General features: G+C 45.2%; 1 protein-coding gene across 1 annotated transcript in view; it reads left to right on the top strand.

Annotated features, from left to right (window-relative positions):
- Window positions 1–25,979, top strand: part of PCCA (propionyl CoA carboxylase, alpha polypeptide) — a 270,962-nt gene that overhangs the window by 55,876 nt on the left and 189,107 nt on the right. The window contains exon 8 of the mRNA XM_012723156.1: window positions 17,607–17,738. Coding sequence (XP_012578610.1) covers window positions 17,607–17,738 — 132 coding nt within the window. The remainder of the gene's footprint in view (window positions 1–17,606; window positions 17,739–25,979) is intronic.

The following is a 25,979-nucleotide window of genomic DNA, read 5'->3' as shown; positions in this document are numbered from 1 at the left end:
AGTTACCGAATGTTGAGCAGGGTATGAAGTTATTTCTTTACATGGTGTCTTTAAAAAATTTTTTTTTTGCTAATCACCAATATGAAAGTAGATTTTTCTCTTTTATTCATTTGATCTATATTAAAGGTAGAATTCTGTGTTCTGGGTGGTAGGACTAAGCAACTTTTCTCAGTTTCTTCATTTACAGTCCATTCAAGTTTTCTTTCTTGTCCACTAGGACTTTTTTGTCCACTGAGGATGCATATTTGATGTAGTTAATCTTTGCATTCTTTTCATTTGATTAGAAAGAAATCTGTCCTATTCAGTTACTGAGTGTTGTATAGATTTTATTTCAACTGACAAAGTAGAAGAGATGCTTGTGTACGTTTGCATGATCGTCGTGCAAAATAGTTGATATGTGGCATCTTTTAACCAAGGGTCATGTCTAGCAGTTTTATGCATTTTTAGAAAATAGTTGAAAAAAAGAATTTTAGCTCTTCCAGCTGAACTATAGAAACCACTTTTATAGTCATCTTGATGCCTGATAACTTCAGGGTTCATTGCCCCTGTACATTTTTCAAATTATTTGCTTCTCAATACATAAGGCTTTAATTTACCTCCTACTGACAACCCCCAAATGGATTTTGAAGAATTTTGAAAGTGGACTGCAGTAGTTAGCTTCAGTACTGACTTCAGTTGCTGACAATCTCTTCAGACACCCAGATCTGGAAGGGTGGGGGTGCAGGCAGCGTGCCCTGAGCAAATATTGAGGCTTTTGTGTTGTTTTTTAAGATACAGAATTACTTTTTCTATGTTTCTTTGAATCCTGTCTTAATGCCTTAAAATAATTTACACACAAGACCTAACCATGTTTCTTCACTGTTAAATTTTTGCTCACATGATCTTTTTTAATCACTCTTAAAGCATTTCTTATTGTTCCTTTAAATCTCTATGATGTTAAAAGTAAATATACTTTATACTGTTGAAAACTACTGGTGAATAATATTATTTTAAGTATGCTTTTTCTTGGAGGTGCTGAAAATGACTTTTGTGTCATAGTTTTATGCTTGTTAGAGGTAAACAGTTAATACCTGTGTTTTACTGAAAGAAGACTCAGATAGGCAGCTGGTACTCGAATTGGGGGGATAACAGACACTTTTTTGGCCCTGAGTGTTCCCAAAATCTTTTAGGAGATGGAGATCATGGTAGACTGACTTGTGAATCATTTCTGTGTTTTCGGCTCAGTTTGGTTACTAATACTTGACTTGTTACTTATGTTCTTGCTCTCTTGGCCTCATCGCATACAATTCCTGTTGTTAAAGGCCCAAGCTTTCTCTCTCACGTGATCCTTTCACTCTATTGATAATTGATTGGATCAGGGATTAGTGTCTGACCCAAAGGCAGTCAGCTATAGAAGGGTCGTGACCCCAGAGGTGTGTGGTGGAGGGTGCAGCAGGGTGCATGTGGGTCTGTGGCATGGGGGTGGGGTGCAGCGAAGGTTGTGACTCCTGCACTCATAACAAAGATGACAAGGCACAGCCGGCACAGGAGGCTCTGGGACCCATGCTCTGGGCAGTGGCACTAGCAGGTGCCAGTGTTCTGAGGCAGGAGTGCCAGGAGCACGCCGAGTTGAGACAGAAGCTGGAGTGCAGGAGAGTGATGAAGTGAGGCACCTTGGGACGGGGTGAAGGGGAAAGGTAGACTCGGAGCAGCCCAGGTAGGGCGCTTGAATTTTAATGGTTGGGAGCCACGGAGGGGATTTTAAGCATGAGGTAACAGGCTGTGAACTTTCTATTCCTGCGGCAGTAGTGACCCACATGGCGCGGCAGACCTCTCTCTCCTGACCTGCCTGCCGCTCCTCTCAGCAGTGTATTTCAATCTGCCTGTTCTGCTCCCCACTCCGTCTCTGGTGACTCCTTTCACCAGCCCCCCGCCCCCACCTCTGGCCTGTACTCCAGTTCTGTATACATACATAAATAAATCTTAAAAAAAAAAGCAAAGCAATGAAAAATTAGGCCGCTGGCTAAATATGATGAGAACTAGTGCTCTAGAAGATGAAAATCCCACACTGTAGAAACCCCCGTTCCTTAATTCGCCTTCCTGTTCTTCAAGGGCCTCTGGAAACAAAGCACTTGCCAATCACCTGCTTCTCCATGAACCCACTCTTACCTTCAGGCACTTCTCTTCCGTGAAGAATCATTCCTCTTCCCACACTGGTTTATTTCTCTAAGTTTGGATTATTCAGTCTCAAAGAAACACGGCAGTAAGATACCCAGGGGAGCCTTTGCCCCCTCGAGCCTAAGCACCGTTCGGGGAGAGGTGCGGACGCAGGCCGTGGTCCCTCTGAATCCCACCTCGGTGTCTCCCTGCAGTGCGGGTTGGCAGGGGGTGGTCACACACAGCGACTCTCGGGGAGCCCTGCGTCTGCACCACACGCGTGTGCCCACAGCAGGCACGCCGCGGCGGCTTGCCTCTCCGCCGCTCAGTCTCTCCACCCCGCCACCTCGCCTAAGCGGTGTGGTGCCCACGTGTCCCCTGACAGTTCTGAGTCGGGATGAGCTGAGGAGGGCTGAGGCGGCTTGGGGCCAGGGCAGCTTGAGGAGGTTCCTGGGAGATACTCTGGCATTCGCCAGCGAGGTCGGCCTTGCCGGCCCAGCTTCCCCGCCCCTCTGGGGGGAGAGGGCTTGGGCTGTGGCCACCGTGTGTCACCGCGAGGCCAGCAGGGCAGAGCTGCTCTGCAGGACGGGGCGGAGAGTGGAGGATGGCGGCAACCTCCAGATGGAGGTGGCCTTTTGGAAGACTTTGAGTGTTGGGGAGGCGTGTGCTAGGGGAGATAGGGTGGGGAAGGCCATTCCAGGAGTCACATTCATCACGTGTCCGCGCCTTCGGAATAAATGTAGACTCTGACGTCTTTAGCGTCATCAGGTGCAGTCTCAGCATCGGGTGCCTGCATCCTCAAGTTAGGTTCCCACTGGTCCTGCAAGTTTCTTTGTGTGGAACTCTGTCCCTGGGGTACAACTTCTGTACCCCAGATTCAAAATGATTTTCTTAAAGATCACTCTGGTGAATCCTTATTAAAATTGCAAGTTACCTGTGTCCCATTACCTCATGCTCTTTAACTCCCACTGCCACACCTTTGCCAGGTCTGCTAAAGACCTGCCTTGTGTGTTTGTTTCTTTTTAGGCCACATGTGAATGGAATCAGATGGCATTTGGCTTCTGTTCTCTGTCTGGTTTATTTCACTGATCCTAATACGGCCGGGTCGCTCCATGTTGTTGTAGCTGGGAGGAGTTCATCCTTCTTTATAACTGAGTAGTATTCCATTTTGTGCGCATACCCCGTCTGCTTTACCCACTCATCTCTCGCGTGGTTGACATTTAAAATCTTGTGTCACGGGCTTGTTTCCTTTGTGAACAGTACCTTGTTCTTCTTTTGGAGGGTGCTTCTGTTTGGCCCGTGCGGGTGTGGTAAGTGTGTAAGCAAGCAGGGCTTTATGCTGAGAGGAAATTGCTCATTGGGAGGAGAGATGAAAAGTAGGCAGGCGGTGGGGGGGGGGGGCGCCTCTTCAGGAAGGGTCTGGTGTGGTCACGGCGCAGGGCCGGCAGCAGCTGAACTGCCTCAGCAAGACTCCTGGACCGCAGACGTCGGGCACCCACACCCCGGAAGGCAGGTGGGCGCCCCCCAGCTAGTGGCTGGCTGCGTGGCGGTGACCGCTGACACTCCTCATGCTTACACTGCAGCTCACATGGGCCACCTACGGCCTGGGACGTTACATACAGTAACTGAGTCAGTCTTCACAGGTGGAGAAACTGAGGCACTGAGTCTTTCAGTAACTTTTTGGAGGCCAACCAGGTCATTTGTGGTGAAGTTGGGAGTCCGGCCAGGCTCCACGGCCCTGAAGGCCCCCTGCAGTTCGCATTAAGTATGCCACAATCCTAAAGGCTCCACGGCCCTTGCTTTTACCCATAACACTCTGTTGCTTTCAGGCCTCGTTTTCTTCATATGTGGTGTAATTGAGAACCCTGCCTGACAGCTGATTTGGATGATTCAAGTGTCAGGGGCATTTATAGATGGTTTCAGCCATCACTTTGGAGCCTCAGAAGACTGTGAGGGTGATGACAACACAGTTGATGGGACTCACGCTTGCTGGTAAAACGTTTTGAGAATGTCATTTTGCTGAGATCCGTGTGTCTGCTTTGCTGATAGTTTGTATTCATGACACTTTATCTGTTATATATTCGGTCATTCATTACCCCTCTAGCCGCCGGCACCCCCCCCCCCCAATCAGTCACAAAATTTGGCCTTCAGTGAAAGGTAGGGTTGCTCTCTCAAAGCTCTTGGTGGAAGGGTAGGAAGGCCCTGGCTGGGTTTTGAGAGTCATGGGTAGATAGCTGGTGACCCTGCGCTTCAGGATTGTGGCATACTTAATGCGAACTGCGGGGAGAAAGTCCCACGGCAAAGGGAGGAAATGTTTCATCCTGGAAGGAATCCTTTTGCCTTATGTGTGTAGTTGAGTTTGAAGTACTGCGCTTCATGTGTGAGTGCCTCGGGCCGGCTGACAAAGTTTCGGTCAGTGCTTCGCTCATTGCCGTTACCGTGACCCTCGTCCCAGAGGACTCTGTTGCTGTCCCTGGATGTGTGCGGTCCTGGGACTTCAGTTGCTTGTTGTATTGTGTCTTCCTTCTCAGTGTTAACATCTAAAAGAAGGCAACGGTAGCCGCCCTCACTGCAGCCCTGGACGTAGCGCAGTGGCGAGCCCAGAGGGGTTTGATGGGCATTTTAGAGTGAATGTGGCTTCCAGTGTCAAGTCGGAGCAGGAAGTCTGCAGCGGAGGTCCGATGTTGGGGACTTCTGTGCAAAGGCCGGTGCCTCTCGCTGAGCGCTGCTGCCTGTGGTCTCACCCATTCTCTGATGACCACAAAACCTTTTATGGACCAGTGAGAGGTGCTTTCCCATAAAGTAAATGTTTGTTTTCCTGTTCTAAACCCTCGTTGTCTTTTTTTCTTTCAAATCTCACTTTTGAACGAAAAACACACTTTTCTAATGAAATGCAAATGGTCAACAGGCATTTGAAAAAGTGTTGAACATCACTCATTGTCAGGGAAATGCAGATCAAAACTACAATGAGATAGCACCTCGCTCCAGTTAGAATGGAAAGGAGAAACGACAAAAGTTGGCCAGGACGGCCAGGACGAGGTGATAAGGGAGTTCTCGTACTGTACTGCGGTGGGCCTGGAATGAGAACTGGACAGGCACTGTGAAAGCTGTGTGGGGGTTCCTCAGAACACTGAAAATGGGTCGACCATGTGATCCAGCGATTCTGTTCCTAGGAGTCTACCCAAAGCACACACCAACACTTGAAAGGAAACCTGCATGTCTCCATTGGTTCCATCACTACTTACAATAGCCAAGATGTGGAAACAACCCAGATGCCCCCAAGTAGATGACTGATCAGAGATGTGGTGCATTTACAGACAAACTCGTGCCATCTGCGGCAACATGGATGGAGCTGGAAGGGATCATGCTAGGTGCAGTCAGTCAGGAAAAGCATGACTACTGATGGTCTTACATGTGAAATGTGAGAAAACAAACAAAAGGTCAAGAAAAAGTCAAGAGTAGTGTGCTGGCCATAGAGCTAAGACTCACAACACAGGGGAGGCGGGGCGGGGGGCAAAATGGGAACATGAACACAAGGGAATAAGATGATGGTTCACGGGGGAGCGGGGGTGGGGTGGGGTACGGCGGCGGGAGAACTATGGGGCTCCTGATTGCTGAGAAATACTGCACTGTGTAAATACACAGTGATGTAGGGAAAAGAGTCAATGAAAAGACATTTAAGTGCTCTCCCTGATGGCGCAGGGGCTTAAAGTGCAGCAATGTGAAACTCTGGGCAGCCACTGAAGCACAAGTTCGATCCCCAGCCAGGGAGTCATGCACACGGCACAGCAGTCCCCTCTTGTCTCCCCGTTGCTCCCCTCAGCAGTAGATTTCATTGGATCTGCCTGTCTGCTCCCCACTCTGTCTCTGGTGAACCCTCTCACCCACCCCACACCTCTGGCCCACACCCCAGTTCTTGTACGCATAAAATTTAAAAAAAAAAAAAAAGACATTGAAAATGCGCTGCAAATAAAACCCAAAACCAAACAAACAAGTGCTTCCCTCTCTGCGAAGTCTCCTTGCCGTCCCCTTTGGCCTCTGTTTCCAATAAGTGTGTCACTGTCGGTGCACCGACAACTCTTTCCTGGGTTCTGCTTTTATTACTTGGTGTGGGTGGTTTGTGCTGCTGGACTGGAAACTCCTTGTGTGCACAAGTCAGGCCTGTCTAACCAGCATGCTATCCGAGGTGTGCTGTGGTCAGGACTGCCTGCAGACCTCGCGTGCCCACTGCCTGGAGCAGCGGCGGGCTTTGAGTGTTGCGTGAGCGCTGGCTACCAGGACCTCTTCTCTTCAAGAGCTGGTGAAAGCACCTGCTTGGGTCTTAGTCCCACCTGTGTCCCAGCCTGGGCAATTGGTTTTCTGTCTCCACTCTCACGTCACTGACATGCTCAGAGACCATTGCCTATGTCCTGCTGGCCCTCGGGCCTGTTTTTCTTGCAGGAAAAATGATGTGAAAAGACCTGTTAAAACAGAAATGTTACTCAGTGTAATCTAGAGTAAACTGAAGACTTTTCTAGTTTGTAAACAAACCAACCTGGTGACTGGAATGTTTATGCTCTTTTTTTATTTTTTAGGCTAAAGGTAATCCTGACTACATTGCCTTGTCAGCGGTACCAAATAAATAACAAATACTGTTCTTATTTAGTATGTTTATATTGCTTATGTTATGTCCTTGAAACATGAAAAAAAAAAGTTTCCCACCTTGAGATAAGTTATTGTCGGCTCTGTGCATTGCTGAATCTTGTCATCACTTTCACTTCATTGCCTCCATGTTAATAACCAAAAACAGGGGTGAAAGTAGTAGGTTGATGGGTTGGACTAATGCTGAGTAGTGTGAGAAATGACTCAGTTACTCAACACAGTTAATTGGAAACGATGATCTGTTTATTTTGGCATTCCAGTCAGCATCTGAGATAGCTTTATAATGGCGAGTGCACTTGAGCACAGCAACTCAGTGTGCTTACAAGGAGAATATCCCAACTGAAGGTGGATTGCGCTTTATTTAATGCACACACCTCTCATTTTCATGCACCACTGGTATTGAAAACTTGGTATGTTCCATAAATCAGCAAATTAAGCCAGGATTGTGGAAGGATTTTTACTTGTAGGAAATCTGTAAAGAAATTCATAAATATTTTCAAAGGAAAGAAAGTGCATAATTCAGATACTACTCCAGACCAATTAAAAAAGTGTAAACATTAAATTGTCTGGAGAGTTAGTCTAAAAAGCTCTGGAGTATTTAACCAGTTTACCAGCTCAGTATTCTCCACGGATGGCAGTTTAGTCACTATTAATGGACTGTGAGGAATGAACAGGATGGTGAGTCATAGGCAATATGTTAGCATCCCTTCATGCTAACTGAAATACTAAATCTTACACTTCTTTGTCCTTAATCTGTAAAATTGTTCATGTGAATTCATAGTCATTATATGGCATATTGCAAAATTGAACTGGGGAAAAATTACTTTGAAACTCAAAGTACCAATTAATTTTATTATTCACACAACAATGAAAGTAATAGGTAAGGTAGAAATGAAAACAGCTTATTTTTAATATTAATATTCTAAGGCTGTAAAATAAATTTAGGTGGAGTGTGAAAATGTGACTGTTCTAGTAGGTTGTATTGCTCATGCTCAGAAAGCCAAGCTCGACTCATGTGTTATTAGTGAGTGGCACCACAAAGCACAGAGAGCATAGTCAGCACTCAGAAAAGGCTGCCCCCGTAAGTGGTGAGTGAAGGGAAATGGTTCAGGCACGAAAGGCATGTGGGGACTCACAGGAGTGGGGTTTCTTCATTCTCCGGTCCGGGGATGCTGGGCTGTCTAGATGCAGTTGGTCACAAGAATATTGATAGCATGTCTATAGTAGATGCTTTCTTCTACATTATCAATTAAAAGGACCCATGGGTGTCCCTCAGGCCTCCTTGGGAGGAAAAGAAGTGTCTCTTAAGGAGTGGGCAACCCATCGGCATGGCCCTGAGGAATGTGGTACAGACTTCTAAAGCCAGGCCATATTCCCTGGTTCAGGTCAAGCACTGTAACACCTTGTTTTTAAAGAAGATTCTAGTTTTAGAAGATGTGGGAGGAGTGTTGTCCTCTTAGACTGACTCCTGCTGAGAAGAGGCAGCACCTCAAGTCACCTGTTTCCAGTTCCCATGTACTGAGTTCATACATTAGACTTTAGGTTTCACATAACTTTCTAACATTTGTGGTGATATGCACATACAGCAAAAAAGGACATTTTCCTAACAGGACAGTGCTTCCTTTGAAATTTGAATCTATCCAACTGGTCTACTGTTTTTTTCCACTAGGAGAGTGGAAAAAAGAGAGTGGAAGTCTTTCCAAAACTTCCAATATTTAAAATAATTAATCAAAAACTGTTTAAAATTTTGATTTTCAGGGGAGTTTTCACACAGACTTAACACACATATATAATTTTATAAAATAATACACATTACCCAAAGTGACAAAGATTGTAAGAGTAAGTCTATTTCTCTGACAAAGAAGACTGTCTCTGTCATGGTTACCAAAGCAGCCTTGAGTACAGCCTTGAGTACAGTTTAAGTCTATTAAATTGAGTACAGTTTCAGACTATTTCATCCTAGCATGTGAAAGAAAAGTTTGGTTTCCAGAATACACTACTGGTATTATTTAAGTTTAATTCATAGAAATCAACCTGGACAAAAGTGTACGTTTCTAACATTCCTCTCGCCAGTCTTCAGTGATGTCAGACCTGGAATTCTTTTACCTTTTCCTCTCTTATAATACTCCATTTTAAAAATAACCAGTTTAATTTTGACACCAAATCTTTTCTTAGACGTTCAAAAATAAAATCTGTTCTCTATACATTTTTTCTCCCCAAACATACACAACTTTGCTTCCATGTAGTATTCCACCTTAGCTTTCTAATTTCTACACTGTAAGATATTATAATAACTGCTTCACCACCATCCTGTGAGATAAGAATACTTAACAAGTAACTTGTCATAATTTCTAACACACACTTTTCAAAATTTTTCTTATAGGGAACATATGATATATTTTGTTCACAGATATCCCTTGCAATAAGGAGCCAAAAGTAGACCTAAAACTTCAGTAATTTCAGATACTGAATGGATTCCCATTGTTAAACTTAATAGAACTTAGATTTTTTTTCCCATAAGACATTTGGGAAACTAAGTAATGGAAAAAGGAACAGATTTAAAAATGTTAAACTTTCATCAGGACAATATCCATATGATAATAGCTTTTGCTCCTCCTGGGTTGGGAACCCCAAGTCAGCCGGCATGTAGTTACATTGATAATCACTTCATCTGAAACACTCTTAAAAAATTTAACCCATTATTAAATTTAACCTAATTCTAAAACTACTAAAAATCTGAGCGACTAATGATTGCTAGAAATTCTCACCTCATTTGTTTCAACCTTTGTCCATTTAAAATCTATATCTAAAAGAAAAAACTTAAGAATTTGTACCTGTATCTTTAATTGAATTATCAATACGATAAAGCAACAACTTCTTGAAAAGCAATAGGTCGCTGGGTGATAAAGTTAACAATTTCAACAAAGGGAAACTTCGAGTTTTTAACGGATTATATTTTGGGAATATATTTTTTCAAATGTTCTAAAATAAAAATTAGAATTTCTTTAAATGAGAAAAGTTAAAGTTTATCCAGGAGCCTGACTTTTTAGTTAACTCTTTTTCTCAGTGTTATTACTAAAGAATTTCTTGAATTCGTTTTCTCTGGGTATCTTCTCTATTGCCTTTCTTTGCTTCTTGCTAGAGCCACCAGGCTAAGGTTTTACATGATAAAGAAAATCTGTGGAACTAATCCTAGAAACCTCTTTCTGCTTTGTCACATAACACCTCCAGGCACAGAAAGACAGAATGCTTCATTTGCATTCTTAAACATTAGGAACTTAGAATGAGTCTTTCAGCTGGAAATGTTATTGCATCTACATTTCCCTAAGAAAAAAAAGGTTAACAGCCCACTCAGGTTTATGTTAACTCATCTCTTTTTAGTATCCTGAGCTGCACAAAGAGTATAGATTGCTGAAGTGTTAACTGCCCAGGCGCTTTCTTCTTTACAATCAATTAGTCTTTGGAAATAGATATCCGTGCTGATTACAAGGAAATACAAAGAAAAAATCAGAAATGCACAAAGAAATGACAAACATTTCCAAACTTAAATCTTAGTCTGCTAAAATGGAGAGAACATTCCAAAATAGAGAATGTAGTAAATTTAAAAAATAAAGTATTTTCCCCATCAGCTTGAAAAGCATATCCCAGAAATGCAAAGATATTCAGAGATTTATAGGTTATTTGGTTTTTACCAGTAGGTACCAAAACCTCTTCTTCCCCCTATGAACCTTTGTGAGGAATCCCCCCCACCCCCATATAAAACATTTATCACTTTTCTGACTAGTAATAGTTTGAACAGTAGAAATTGTAATTTTTTTCACTGCAAGTATTAGAAATAAAGTGTTCTATTACTGTAGGCTTTACTTTCTATGCATGAAAAATAGTTTTATTTTTAATGATACTGCTTAACTAGAAAACCTGATGTCTGCCAGTTGTCACAGTGGAGAAAGTACTGCTACTTTATTTTTCTAACTAAATTTTACACATGGCTTTCATCTGGAAATAATGATATTACTTGAACACATTGTGCCAAGTAGATACTTAATACAAGATATACATTAGACAGAATGAAATCCAGATCCTGGTAATATTGAGAGAGAAAGACATAGATCCCTTTGGCTAAAACTAGGTCACAGCATACCCCTGTGTGTTATAAGTTAAACACAGTTTTTATGTTGTTCTCTAACTGGGAAGCTCATTGCTGGTCAGGGAACTAAATCGAAATGGGTGAAGTTGAGGGGGTACCCAGGGATCCCAAACTGTTAAGGAAAACATCCCATTTTACCTGTACTAAAGATCTGGCCAACCATATGCATATATGCAAAGGAAGCTGACTCAGTGTGCTCAAAGATCTTTAATTGCTGAGAGCCTCTCAGGAGTAGAGGGTGGGGTAGAGAGAGAAAATACTGTCTATCCCACATCATGGGATCATGGGCAAGTACCCAGCCAAATAGGCTGGATGCATACTGGTGACTGAGTCGTGTAAGCTTGCTGGGGTCCAAGGTGCCTCTGACGAGGAAAAGCAAACTATGAGTTGGGCAGAGTCCAATGGGCTCAAAGAGGAGGGGAGACCCCAAATTCACCATGAACCATCCATACTGCGTCCCTCTCTGCCTTCCCAGCCCTAAAGACCCAGGAGCAGTCTCTGGAAGGGACTTGCCTTCCTCCTTTGTTTTTCTTCAGCTTGTGTGTGTGTGTGTGTGTGTGTGAGAGAGAGAGAGAGAGAGAGAGAGAGAGAGAGAGAGAGAGAGAGAGAGAGAGAGAGGAGTGTGTGTGTGTATTTCTAGCTCTTCCTCCTTCCCAGCTGCCATTCTGTAAGTCTGATTCATGGCATACTGGGAGTTGTAGTCCAAGGCATCTGAGATCTGGCATGAAAGTGGAGGCAGGGAAAACAGTGCCCATTTCTACGCCCAGTGATACCTCTTTTCTTTCTGTGGTAACATCCTGTAACAGTCAGACTTCAATTGGTCTAGCAATTAGCATTCCAAACACATTTTTAGATGGTGTTAGTTTATGAGTTTATGTTTGGAATTTTTTTTATTTTAAAGATTTATTCTGCATACAGAACTGGAGTACAGGCCAGAGGTACAGGAGCAGTGAGAGGAGTCATCAGAGGCAAAGCGGGGAGCAGAACAAACAGATTGACTGAAACACACTGCTGAGGGGAGCAGTGGGTGGGTCAGGAGAGGTCTGCTGCGCCATGTGGGTCAGTTCCCTGGCTGGGGATTGAATTTGCAGTCAAGCATACGTGGTGAGCTTCATGGTGCTGTGCTTTAGCCTGTTGCACCACCAGGGAGGGCCCTAAGTTTGGAATTCAATAGAACGGTTGTCTCCCTCAGCTACTCATAGCAGTCATATTCCTTATAACAAGTCATGCGGGTTGGGTTCTTAGTTTACAACAAGCTGACTAGCACTTAAAAGGAGAACTCCTATAAGTACTGGGGCTGATGGCACCCCCTCTGGTTCTTCTGCTGCTTCTCTTTCTCTCAATGTCCATAGTCAGTTTTGGGGACAGTGAATTTGTACTCATGTTTCTCTCTCCCTAGTCAGGTGGTCACAGCCCAGTCCAGGGCCTCCAGTAGAAAGTGAGTCGTAGCTGTAGAAGTCCCATCCGCTGCTTCTGTTGAAACCTGGGCTAGAGACACAGCCAGAGTATTCATTCATGGCCACACAGCTGCAGGGGGACATCTTGACTGCCTATGAGTGCAGGTGCTCTCATTGTTTGTGTTGTTACTTCAGGTTAAAAACTTACCACCAAAATAGGTTTGAACATGTTCCTCTTGAGCTGGGAAGTGGAGTCTTCTCTCTTGTGCACAGTGATTTTTTTAGGGCCCCAGTGTCAACTGGCCTAAAACTCCTTCCTGGTATTAAACTGAGTTGTTTGTTTTTAACTTAAAAAGAAATACTACCGAGTTAATACTGCCTAGAGTGAACACAAGCGCCTCTCTGAAACCCAGCCTGCACGTTGTGTCTGCACACTTACCATGCCGTGTAGAACGCTTGCAAGCCCCGTGGAGCCCAGCTGTGGCCCTCAGTGCAGTGTCGCCCTCTGCCACCAGACGGTGACTATGTGGAGGTGATAAGGGGAGAGAAGGCCGAGGAGGAGGCGGGGTTTTCCCTGTTGGGTTCTGTTTCAGCACAGCCTGCATGGCAGCCCTCCCTCTGCTGCTCTGCAGGACCTTTTTCTACCACTCTCGAGTGATCACCTGTGGCTACCTTGTGTTCTTGTGCTCTGGAAGAACCTTTTTCTTTGTAGGTACTTGTCAGAGTGCCTGTCAACCCTTATGAGCTCTTCTTGACCTCATTCATCCATGGAGCAAAATTTCAGTGTTTTGGAAGCAGGGATGCTCTAGAGGCTGGACCCTGACCTGACTGTGGGTGTCCAAGCCAGTGAAGCTGCCACCTCTCCTCTCTGCTGCTTCTGCACCTGACCTCTAGTGGGGGTGGGGGTGGCCTTCCCCCCTGTTCATTTTGTACAGAATGGTGGTCAGCTGTACACTTTTGATTCCAGGCAAACTTGAGAATACATTTAGAAAAAAAAAAAAAAAGAAAGCCAGAAGTTCCTTGAAGAGCTTGGCAGACTGGCCCGAGAAACATCTTACTTCAACAAGGTCTGATTGTTGATTTATCTTTAGTTACTTTGGTTCCCTGAAGCTCCGTAGCAGGTACAAGAGCACACACTTTCCTTACACATTTGAAGGGTCATGCAGCAAATATTTCTGGCTCTGCAGGTCCTGCAGTCTGTTACAAGTACTCACTAGCATCCTGGGGATGAGAAAGCAGCTGTTTCCCATGAAAACTAACGAGTATGACTGTCTCAATGCAGTAGTCTTTCATGTTGATGTAATTGTCACTGTCATGATGTAGTATTTAAGTTTTTCCAATAACTTTTAAAAAAGATTTATTTATGCACACAGAACTGGGGTACAGGCCAGAGATGTGGTGAGAGGATTCACCAGAGACAGAGTGGGGAGCAGAACAGGCAAAGGTACTGAACTACACTGCTGAGGGGAGCAGCAGAGTCAGGAGAGGTGTGCTCTGCCTGCCCTGTGGGTCAGCTCCCTGGTGGGGGATCGAACTCTTGCTTCAGTGGCTGTGATAGCTTCATAGTGCTGTGTTTTAACCTGTTGCACCACCAGGGCGGGCCCCTTTCCAATCATTTTTCCTGAACAATTAGAAAGACAAAATCCAACTCTAGATGGCAAACGTTATAACGACAGGTAACAGGCTGGGTTTGGACCACAGACTTTAGTTTGCAGGCACCTGTTCTACTAGGTTCACCATCCTACTCAATGGGCCTCCCTGTCTGCTACTACATGGCTTTGCTATGGCTGATTCATCTTGGAAACCTTTCTCACTGATTACTTTTATAACAAATGCTGTCTTCTGTGTACCCGTCTGCCTGTCCTTTTCTAAGAGAAACCCATTTTTCTTTTAGCAAGGAATACGTTAATGTCTAGCAATTGTCCCTAGGTTGTGCCTCTGAGCTCTGACCCTGATTTTACAGGTCATCTAAGTAGCAATTCCTGGTGAGCCTAAAGTGTATACATTTAAAAAAAAATTCATAATACAATAGTCTACTACTTACCAACTTTTGTGCTATTAGGGTGAATTATGTGTCATACATTTTTAAAAAAATTTCAAAAAAGATTTATTTATGCACACAGAACTGGGGTACAGGCCAGAGATGAGGTGAGAGGATTTACCAGAGACAGAGTGGGGAGCAGAGCAGGCAGATCGATGAAGTTACACTGCTGAGGGGAGCAGTGGGCGGGTCAGGAGAGGTCTGCCGCGCCATGTGGGTCACCTCCGGGGTGGGGCTCGAACTCATGCTGCAGTGGCTTTAGCTTCTTAGTGGTGTGCTTTAACCCACTGCGCCACCAGGGAGGGCTCCATACATTTTAATTTTTACAAATGATGATTATACCTGTCCTTTATTCCCAACATAAAGCCCATTATAAATTAAATTTCTTTGCTTCTTTCTTATAAGGTTGAATCCCAACCTTTCCCCCAATTCAGTCAAGATGTGACGAGACCATAAAATCACAGGATTTCAAAGACATCTTAGAGCAGTGATTGAAGCTTTTCATGCTCTGAGCTTTTTGTCATTTCTTTTTCTAGTGGTGATGAAAACAATGCCTACTTTTTTCATGACTGTAAGATGTTTGTCTGTGTTTAGGTATTGCATTTATCATGAAGGTAGATTTGAAAGTGTAATTTTGAAAATTAAAAACGTGTATTTTTAGAAGTTTTTTTTTTTCCCCATGGTGTGTCAAAAGGACTTACTGATGATTAAGGGGAATGGATAATTACAGAGATAGCAAAGGTACAGAATAAACAGAAGTGCAGCCGAGCTCACTCATAAGTGGGTCCTTTAGGGGTGGCAAAGACGATCAAAAGGTTACTAGTGGATAAATTCTGCCCTTAAGTTCTAACTCACACGAATGACTGGGTCAAGACACTCAGTCTTTGTAATTCCCATTCTGTCTTACCTCCACCTCATCCTTGCTTTTTTGGTTAAAAAGTGGTGGGAGTAAGGAGCTAGGCTATTGCTTTCTCATTTTGCTTTAATTACATTTAAAGCCTAACCCTGGAGATACTCCCAAACATATAGATGAGAAGGAAGTGGTTCATAGAAACAGCTGTTTGAGTAGTTACTCAGCTTACCCCTGGCTATTCTTCTTTTGTGTTGACTGGAACAAAGAATAGCCACTAAATACTTGATGTGGGTTTTTTTCTTGGTAATTTTGCATTTTTGAATAAGTAATTTTCCTCAAATTAGAATGCATGAGAAAAACCTGCTTAATCAGTGGCTCCTGGTCATTGGGCTCTTGTTAATCAGAAGTTTTACTGTATAATCATAACGTATTTTGGATGTTCTCATTTATGTTATTTCTTCAACTCTTTGTCTGTGTAGGCATTCTGATTACTTGATTACATCTGCCTGGCATAGTGGTATTTAAAACTGCATTTATAATAAAAATCTCTCCATTTTAGCAAGTAAAATGAGAATACAGAAAGACAATTGATAGTTGAGACATGATTGTTTGCTCTTGACTTTTCTTGGTGTTTAGTGGGTTTTAGGTTTTGGGATAAAGAGAATTGAATATGATTACTGCTCTGGTCCAAAATGACTGGTTTATCCAGCTGGAGACAGAGTACGTGTAGAGGTAGGCTTGCCACTGCTTTGTAAGAGAAGACCCACCATTCCTGGGTTTCATGTACCTTCTTTCCAGAAAAATAAGGTTCTTCTATTAAAACGACCTGGAAACACTTGATGAGAGGGACTTCATCAGCACCTGGGAGGACTGAAGTGGGTCCTCCTCTAACTTGCTACCACTTAATTGTGGTGTGAGGTTCCTATACTGCGTATCAGGGTCGTGCTCCCCTCGCTATCTTCTTATCCGGGTATTGTCTTCGTATTAGAACTTCTGGATCGGGGACAAGGAAGAACTAAGACAAGAAGTAGTAACTAAGCTGGGTTACTCAGCTTAGTGTTTTCCATTATTAGTTGATTCAGCCTAGCAGTCAAACTTCCGAGGCGGTTCTTATCCCCAGTGTCACACAAAGAAGAGGACATTTTAAGCTCACAGCCTAAAACTCCCTGTTCCGCTTCGCTCCCGGGCATAAGTGGAAGTACAGGTCCTGAAGGCCTTGGCTCTTCTGTGCGTCTTCTCTGAGTGACTTTATACTTCACCTGCAACTTTGATCTCCCTCTGCCTGAGGCCTTTACAGTTCTTCACCGCAGCCTGACTCGTCCTGTAGCCCGAGACCGCAGTAGCTGCGTCCCGAGCGCCGCCGGTCGCCTCCCAGGCCTCCGTCTGCTCACATATCCCTGCTCCACTTTCCTTCCTATTGTGGGTGGGCTTCATTCTGTTGGGCCGTGGTGACCCAGAGAGCCCCTTGGGCCGACACAGTGTCGATGTTCTCCCCAGGACAACGCACTGCTGCATCCTGTGTCCTTTCAGGGATCAGTGCGAGAGGGTAGGAAGCGATGTGCACAGGTGATATCAAGCCTGCTGTTTTTCTGTCCCCTCCCCACCCAAAGGTCGTGGCCAGTCGACAGATACACCCTTTACTTGGAGACACCCAGCATGCAAAGCTGGCTTCTCCTTTTTAATATTTAACCTCACGTCTTTACCTAATCCCTTCAGCCTTTACCTCAGCTCCTGGACTTCTGCAGACCAAGCTTTGGGGGCACAGACCTCCCTGCATTTGTCCCGTTCCTGACTACCACTCACTTCATTTACATTTTGCTTATTATAACAGGAAATGTGATTTGTACAGTGCAGGTTTTTTTTTTTTTTCCAAAAGATTTATTTATACATACAAGAACTGGGATACAGGCCAGAGGTGTGGGGGGGTGGGCAAGTCAGGAGAGGTCTGCCATGCTGTGTGGGTCACCTCCCTGGCCGGGATCGAACTCGTGCCGCAGTGGCGGTGGCCAGCTTTAGAGTGCTGCGCTTTAACTCGTTGCGCCACCAGGGAGGGCTCTGTACAGTGCGGGCTTTGTGGAACTGTTACTCTGCCTGGCGAGTCCCCGCTTGCTCCCGAGGACTGTTGGATGGAGCAGTTGTTCGTTTCTTTGCTATTTCTCTCTGACTTCTGTGTGCACATGTGCCACAGGGGAAGCCCAGTGTTGAGGGCCCGTGAGCCATGTGCTGTCTGCCGTGCATTATAATCTGTGGGCTCCAGTGTCTTGTTTTTAGGTGGTTTTTAGTATGGAAGTGACTGCTTAATCTACACATGGGCTTTGCTCTCTGTAAAGCCGTGACTGTCAGCAAATCCTGTGATCTTCTCACCCGAACTCCCTCTTGTGTTCCCCACAGGCAGCGGAGAATGTCGTTTTCATTGGTCCCGAGACACATGCTATTCAGGCCATGGGCGACAAGATCGAAAGCAAATTATTAGCTAAGAAGGCCAAGGTCAACACGATCCCTGGCTTTGATGGCGTAGTCAAGGTAAGAAATGACGTGCTCCAATCCTTACGGGACATGTCTTCATGTCAAACGTTTTTTTCTGAGGTGTGAGATAAAATGCATTTATTACTTTAAAAAAATAGACATGTGGGGTAAAAAAATGTCATTTGGCCTTTGTTGTTTTAAATGGCGTAAGGTGAAAAGAGCAAGAAGCCACTTAAGCCTTGCCTTTAACAAGTCAGCATTGCCTCAGACGCTCATAGGGAAAAGATTGGTGGTTAGAAAATGCACCGTTATCATCTCTCTGGATTTCATGAAATGGTGCTGCATACTTAGTGTCTTTAGCAGTTCTCTTTGCTTCTTGACATTGTGCCTCTGGCCCTGTGGGTACAATGTAATTATGTAATCATTTTTCTGATGGAAAGTGGTGGTGTTACCTATAAAACCATAGACCCCAAGCATCAACTTCTCACCTGCAAGCTCCTTCGGTAGCTTCACGCTTCTAACGAAGGAATGCAGAAAGTGTGTGTGTGGGTCCCAGCTCCCCTGGAGAAAAGTGATTTAATCTTTTCTCATTAGAAGAGAGTTACTTTGTAGACATCAGCCTGGTGGCTTGAGTTAGTCCCTAAAAAGTCTTTACTCCGATTGCTTCTTTTGCATTCTTCATTGTGAGGGGCCATTTCATGTGTGCAGGAGAGTTAGCAAGCTTGGCCCTTGCCTAAGGGTCTCAGCTCTTGCCCATACATGGCTTAACCTGTAGTCATCCCCCCACCCCTTCGCCTTCTGTCTGGTTACAAGGAGGCTGAGTCCCCGAAGGCCGGGACCTCCTGTTCCCATGACAGACTCGACAGGCTCCAAGCTTCATTCATTTTCTCTCCCGGGAACTGGTAAATCATGACTCCATGTAATGTTTTAGAGGCGCACAGCTGATTTATCTGTGCTGATTTTCCACGAGAGGGGCAGCATTGAATAATTATGAAAGAAATTCACACCTTTAAATCACTGGCCTTGTGTGTGTCGCTCCCGTCTACCATGTGTTCTGTGTGTTGCAGCCATAAGGGCATTTCTCAGATTCTTGAAATTTCTGCACTTAACTCTGTCAAATGTATTGATTGTATTTCTTCATTCTTGATTGTCTCCTCATTGTTTAGATAATGGCTTCAGTGTACATTCCTCACAGAGGCGCTCCCAGACTGTTGGGATTAGATTAGGCCCCTGCTGAATGTCCCCTCAGTGAACTCTGCACTTCACCAGTCCCACTTTAAATCACTTGCCAGTTCAGTGAATATTTACCAAGTGCATACTATTTGTCTGACATTGTTGGAGGACTCTGCATGTAGTGGTAAATACAACAGACCAAAAATGAAAAATAAAGCCTGCCCTCAGGGAGTTTACATTTTAGGAGGAGACAGCCAATAAAGAAGTCATAAAATGCATAGTACATGCTATAACAAAACAGGGAATGGGGACAGGGAATACCCCAGGAAAGGAGTGGATCAGTCACAGCTTTAATTAGGTGAAGCAAGCCATCTAAAAAGGTGGCAAGGCAAGCGATGTGGACATCAGGGAGATGAGCAAAGCATGCTGGGAAGACAGAGGCAGGTGTAAGTTGTTGAGGTTGAGGTGCACCTAGTGTTGAATAAACAGGTCATGGACCAGAGGGGTCATAGGAGAGAGGGCTCAGTTGAGGCAACAGGTAAGGTGTGTAGTAGGAAACATAGATTCTGTGGCGCCCTCTGACTATGATGGGTTTAGTGTCTACTTCCTGCCCTGGATGAAGTTCCTGGCCGGTAGGAATTGGGCTCTGTTTATTACTGCAGCACATCCCTGACTGGCGGTGGGCCGAGCAGTGGTCTGGGAGAGCAGTTTTACACACTTAGCCATTTTAATACCCACTGTAGGTCATTTGACACACATCTAGAGTTAGAGAAGAACAGATGATAGAAATGGGTCCACATATGCTTTGAATACTGGACTTGGCTAATAAGAACTGAAATGTGGTTAATATGTCAAATTTGAGGGAAACTGTGGAGAAATTTGATAAACCTGTGAAGATTGCACCAGAGAACTTGAATTTATAAAAAAAAATTCCATAGAAACTCTTTACCTGAAAATCAGGAGGTTGGGTGATACACTAAGATAGATATAAGATCTGTGTCATGCTTATTTATGGCTCCTGCCTTTTTACGGCTGAGTGATGCTTTGTTGTATGAATGTAGCAATTAGGTCTATTCATCAGTTGATGGACTTTTATTCCTACCTTTTGGAGATTATGAATAGTATCGTGATGATGGATGTTGTATATAAGTCTTTGTTGGAATCCCTCTTAAGCTCTTTTGGGTATATACTTAGGAGTGGAATTGCTGGTCACATGGTAAGTCCTTATTCTACCCTGTGAGGACCTTTGTGTAATCCCCTCTTCAGTGTGGGTAGAACTTGGGGTCAGCTTTGCTAAATAATAGACTATGGCGAAGCATGATGGCCTGCATTTCCTTCGTTATCCCTGTTAAAGGGGGTGGGGTGTTCCATTACGGTCTGTGGCAAAGTCGCTGTCTATCCTGTTGTTGTGTCTTGTCGAGTCATGTTGTTTACTCAGACCAGAACATAGGATTCTGGTTGCTGGTTCCATGAAGTAAGCAACCACATTGAGGAAGCCCGTGTGGCGTGAACTGCAGGTTGCTTCTAAGCCATCTGGGAGCCACCCGGAAAGTGGAGTGCTCAGACACAGCCACAAGGAAGTGAGTGTGCCCACCCCTGAGCGGGGCTGGCCCCAGATTTGTCCTCCCTTGAGCCTCCAAGGGAAAACGCCGTGTGGTTATACCGTCGGGGCAGCTCTGAAAGATCCCGGGCAGACTGTGAAAGACCTTTCTTTGTGTGACAGCCGGCCTTCGTCATTCTTGACCTTCTACCTCGAGAGGGTCACGTGGGTTTGGCCCTTGGGTGGGTCGTTATGAACCTCAGTCTGTTTCGCTCCAGGACTTGTGACAGAATAACTGTGAGTTCTGTGACAAGGAACCCAGCCTTCTCCAAAACCTCAGTTGGGCTTGGCCTCGTGAAGGGGGAGCGTCTGTGTTGGAGCCACGCTTCATTCTGCCGGGGTGACTAGCAGTGTCCCCAGGAGTTAAGGAAAAGGCCTCAGGAGAGCATCTGATCTGGAAACTCTGCTTGTACCGTGACCGTCTTGTGAAGCGAGGGGGGTAGTGTTCCGTGGGAAAGGACTGTTTGTTGACTAACATTCAGCGACCACGGGGACAGGCCGAGTGCGAGGAGTGTTGGCGATACCCCGTACCCGGAAGCCTGTCGACTCAGAGAGCTCTGCAGCAGCGGCACATTCCCGGTCAAGAGCGACCCACCTGTATCAACAATGAGCCTTTTCCCTTTGGAGCTGATGGGCACTTGATTCACGATTGTAAAGTTGTCTATTACGTTATCCGTTTCTTGGCTAGCAGGGGACAACTGTTTTGCCATCGTCGTTTCTGTTTGTACCATCTGCAGGTGTCTTCCTCTGCAGGCTGGTATTTAGCTTCTGGAAGGGAACATTCCGCTTCAGCTGTAGGACCATCAGTTCACTTTTGAGTCTTATTCTGCTTTAGTCTTCAGGTGCTCTCAAAACAGAGCCTATGGGGGGGGGGGAGCGCTTGGAGTGGGGCTATTCGCCAGCCAGTTTTGTTTATGAAATTTTCCGTTTTTGACTTGAAACTGCTCACAAAAGTGAAAGGAGAACTGGGGTTCCCAGTGCTTTGGGGTGCACTTCCAAATGCTGGGTGAAGCCGTTGGAGAGCCCATCTGGGAAAGCGCCCCCGGACAGCCCCCTTTCTGCTCTCACACCCCTGGCGGCAGGCTTCCCAAAAGCTTGTGTGCATGTGTGGTTTTCTAAACCTCTCTTGCCTCTTATGTGATTAGGGTTAGTCTCCCTGAGGGTTTTCCCATCCTTTCCCCCAATATTTTCACCCTGAGGTTCTCACTAGCAATAGGAACCAATTTCTAGAAACCAGGGGACGTCAACATTGTTTCTTCATAATTGCTGTGTACGCTGCCCGGCTTTGGAACTCCTCTGGTAAGGCCTCTCAGTTGAGATTTCAGCAGAAGAAACTTGCCCTGTTCTGGTCGGGATTTCACTTGAGAGGTGACGTTGTGCTGGGGTCTTGGCCAGCTGGGAGAGCTGGGGAGCAGGTCAGCGGAAGACGAGCAGGGCGGGGTCAACCGGGCACTTAGGACGGAGGGAAAGAATAACAGGATAAAGGCCACCAGAGACTGATTTTCGCAGTTTCATTGGGCCTTCCCTCTTTCCTATGAATTTTGTGAGAAAACAATTTTGGAATCTGGACTCCTTTTGGGAGTTTCCTCGTGTAAATAGAGAAAAATGTGGGCGCCCTGGGTGTTTGCGATTTCTAAAATGAACCACTCACCCAATCCCTCTTGCTTATGTGATTTTATATGTGTGTGTGTGTATACATATATTTACATATAAATATAAAATTTGATTCTTTGTTGTCATCAGAAGCTTAAAAAAGCATCTACCATACTTGTGAATTACCCTTGGTGGAACTTTACCACTTAGAAAGATAGTGTGAGTCTGAGGCGGTACAGGCCAGCAGCAGAAGCTGACCCCGAGAGCAGAGTGGTGTCCATCGTCGCACAGGTGGTGTTTGTGCACCTCTTGTCTTGCCCCCCCCCATGCCCCTCCGCCCCCAAAGGTTGGTCATCTCTATGCGACAACATGCAGTGCCTGCTGATGGACTAGGAGGGGCATCGCTCCCACACCCAGTGTGCCGGGCAGGTCCTCGGGTTTTCCGTACAGAGCCCAAGGACACGTTCCGTCCTGTTTGGTGCCTCTGATGAAACCCGCTGGGCTCCGGCTGCTTAGCGCCGCCTGAGCCACGAGCCTGTGTCTGGCCGTGCACATGAGCACGGTCTCGATAGAGGACAACTCCGACACGGGACGTCGCCGGACTCCGGGTCCTCACCCGTGCCCCAAAGGGGACTTAAAATAGCCTCAACTGCAGCACACACAGAAAGGGTAAGAAAGGGCTTGTTTACAAAAGGAGGGAAATGAACACACGGATGACGCAGGGAGAAAGAGCGGGCGGCGAACTGGTGCGTGTGTCCTGCCAGTTCCGCTGAGCTGGCGCCCCAGTGGCGGGCTGAGAGCTGGGGCCCCCATGCCCACATCTGGTTCTACATCAGGCCTGGCTGCTTACCTCCACCTGCAGGCCCCAGCCACCTCCTTTGGTGACGATGACATTATGGGGTTTGCGTTCCCGGTGTCTTGGATCTCTTTGGTCTGGAGTGGGGTGGGGGCCATAAACCTCTTTGTGGGGGTTGTTCAGGACATCCTCCTCACCCCCAACAGTCTTAGGACCTAAAAATGCTGGGGTATTTGGTTACTAACACAGAAAGTGTTAACAGAAGGAGGGCTTCCTCATCACCAAACATTTTCAAAAAACCCAGCCCAAGGTGAGACTTCCCTCCCTGTGGTTGTGGGGGCCCCGAGGAGGGAGCGCAGTGGGCGGCAGAGGGAACCACATGTTTGGAATCGGCATCTGAGTGGCTTTAGTGATGTTCCCACACATCGCGGGGGAGTGCTAAGCTCTCTGCTACTGCGGTATTCCTTTTGGTGTTGCTGTTCAGCAGATTCTTTAGGTCACCACCCCTCGCCCCCTCCACCTTCATTTGACAATCTGCACTCGAATTTGCAACCTGGTCAGGTTGAAAAATAGAGGAAAGTAGAAAGTGGAAGAATCTCCTCTTTCCTAGTGGGCCCCTTGTATGCTTTAGAGGATCTTAAAGACCCTGCTACACCCTCAGATAATGATGGGGTCTCATTATCCGTGTGAGCTCTGACTGGCTTCAGTGCTTAACACCTATTGTCTGACCTAATTTAAATCACAACTGAACCTGCAGGTTATAGTTGCAGATAAGCATTTAGAAATCTTGAAGAAATGCCCTTTTATTTCTCTGAGGCTTGTAATAACTCGTTTTGTTTTTAGTTTCTTTTAATTATTTCCGACAGAGTCGACTCATATATATATACATATATATTTCAAATTTTGATTCTTTGGGTTTCTGGTGTAGCAGCCTCACCTTCACCTGAAACTATACTACTTTTCACATGTGGTAGTTTAGATTTGTTAGATAAGAGATTACTTTGCAGGTATCTATGCAGATAGAGCTTTGCTAATGCAAATAAATAGTGTAAATTTTTGGAATACTTTGTGGCGTTAGCAGCTGCATTAGCAATACTTTGGCCTTGGAAAAAATGTGTGTGTTAATTACAGATAATTAAAAAAAATCTGTTTTGTTTTATTTTTTGTTTGTTTAAGTTAGCCTGTGGTGTCTTTAAGACTGCATTCTTTTTCATGGAAACTATATCATACTCTACTTTTTTCCTCCCCAAGTAATTTTTACCTGCAGTTTGAAATGGATTCAGTTCGTTACATTTCTCTTAAAACTTTGGTTCCTGTCTCACTTGGATCTTTTAGCATGCAACATGAAGGCTATCTGGAGATGGCTTGAACACATTGGGTGCACCACTTAAAAAAACTCCAGGAACTTTTCTTGAATCATCCTTTTCACGAGTGAGAAACTCTTGTTTTAAAATGTAATTCTCAAGTACCTCTCTGGTGTCAAGTATATTTGCCGTTAGCAAGCTTGTGTTGTCCAGCACCCCTTAGCTTCGTCTTAGGAAATGGACAGCAGAGTGAAGACATCCACTCGAATCAGCTGGAAAGCAGGGTCTGGAGCCCAGCGGCTTGTTCAGCAAAGCATTACACGCAGCAGACCCTGATTTCTAAGAGCTTCGAGTCCTCTAGGGAGACTGCACGTGGCCGTCCATCTAGTATGTGCTCAGGGTGCTGAGCTCAGGGTGCTGAGCTCAGGGTGCCCCAGAGCCGGGGAAGAGCACACCTAGCTCCAGGGTGAGCGCAGGCCTGATGGGGGAGACACCTGCACGAGGCCTGAGGTCTGCGAATCGGCCAAAAGGTCGAGAAAAAGACGAAACTTTAAACTGACCATAGATGTGAGGCAGCCATGGGGAAGGGGCGGGGGTGAGAGCTGGGGAGGGAAGGGCACCCCGACAGCAGTGATGGGCCCCGGGCTGTGGTGGCGGGAGAACCCCAAACCACACCTGAGGGGAGAAATAAAATACCCTCTGAAAATGGACAATGCAGAAAACAAATTAAAAAAAAAACAGTGTATTGCTAAGAAGTAAGGGTGACGATGGAGACCCATGTCTAAGGCCAGCGAAAACGTGAGGCGCAAGCTCGGGCTGCAGCCAGGGAGCTTCAGGAAACCGCAGGTGCGTGGATGGCGAGCTGAGGGGAGCCGGCTGAGCGCTGTGCAGCTGCCCTGGGGGTCGCCCTGTGCCTTGGGGAACCTCTGAATAGCTTCGTGCAGAAGGGCTGACATCATCAAGTGTTGTCACTGCGAAAGTAATTTTTTTATGATGAAAATATGTCGAGGCTGGCAGCTACAGAGCGCTCTTCTTTTGGTCCAGGCGAGGTGTTTGGGGCCTAAAAGAAAGTTTTCTGAGATGGAGTGCGAGACAGTGTGAAAGACATTCATAAGAGGTAAGTGATCTGTTAGATGTCAGGTGTGAAGCAGAGGGAGGAATCACCAGGGATTAAATTTCTGCATTCGGTTGTAATACCTATTAGCATACTAATTTGGGGGGAAAGTTCATTAAACTTCTGTGAGTCCTATTGTCCTTGGGAGAGAACAGAATACCCATTTACATTCCAGAGCAGAGTATGGTGATGCATTACTTGAATGAGGTTTACAAATGATGTAGTGTAGGTTTAAAGCAGTAATTGTTTTTTATCACCTAATTAGCCAGATTTAAAAAACTGCACTCCTGCTTTAGCAGAAAGAGCTAAAGAACAAAACCAGTTAGTGTGAAGGAGATCATTTAAAAAAAAAAAATCAAAAAACCAAAACAAAAACTGAAAACAAGTTGTGTCCTAGTAATTAGGAAGTACCTCTTAAATATCATTATACTTTCCCCTGCTAAACTTTACCAGGGTAATTGATTTTCCTTATGATGCCTTAAAGGCTTTATACTTTTGAGAAAAGATTCAATTATGTTTACCAGGCTGTCTTACCATTAAAGAACTGTGATTAAGGTTTAGAAAGATTTGGAAGTCTGTGAAAGCAGAGTCTTCCGTGTCGCTTGTAGTTAGCTGGAAAACATCAGCTGGAACCTCTTTCCTCCAGCCTGGATGGTTGAAAGTGTTGCTCTACTTTCTGTATGAATAAGGATGCTTTCTGCGTGCAGGGACACCTTTC

The sequence above is a fragment of the Condylura cristata genome, unplaced genomic scaffold, assembly GCF_000260355.1.
Source record: "Condylura cristata isolate star-nosed mole 26May11 unplaced genomic scaffold, ConCri1.0 scaffold00010, whole genome shotgun sequence".
Lineage (NCBI taxonomy): Eukaryota > Metazoa > Chordata > Mammalia > Eulipotyphla > Talpidae > Condylura > Condylura cristata.
The sequence above is the reverse complement of the archived record's forward strand: the minus strand, read 5'-3'. Positions and strand labels throughout refer to the sequence as shown.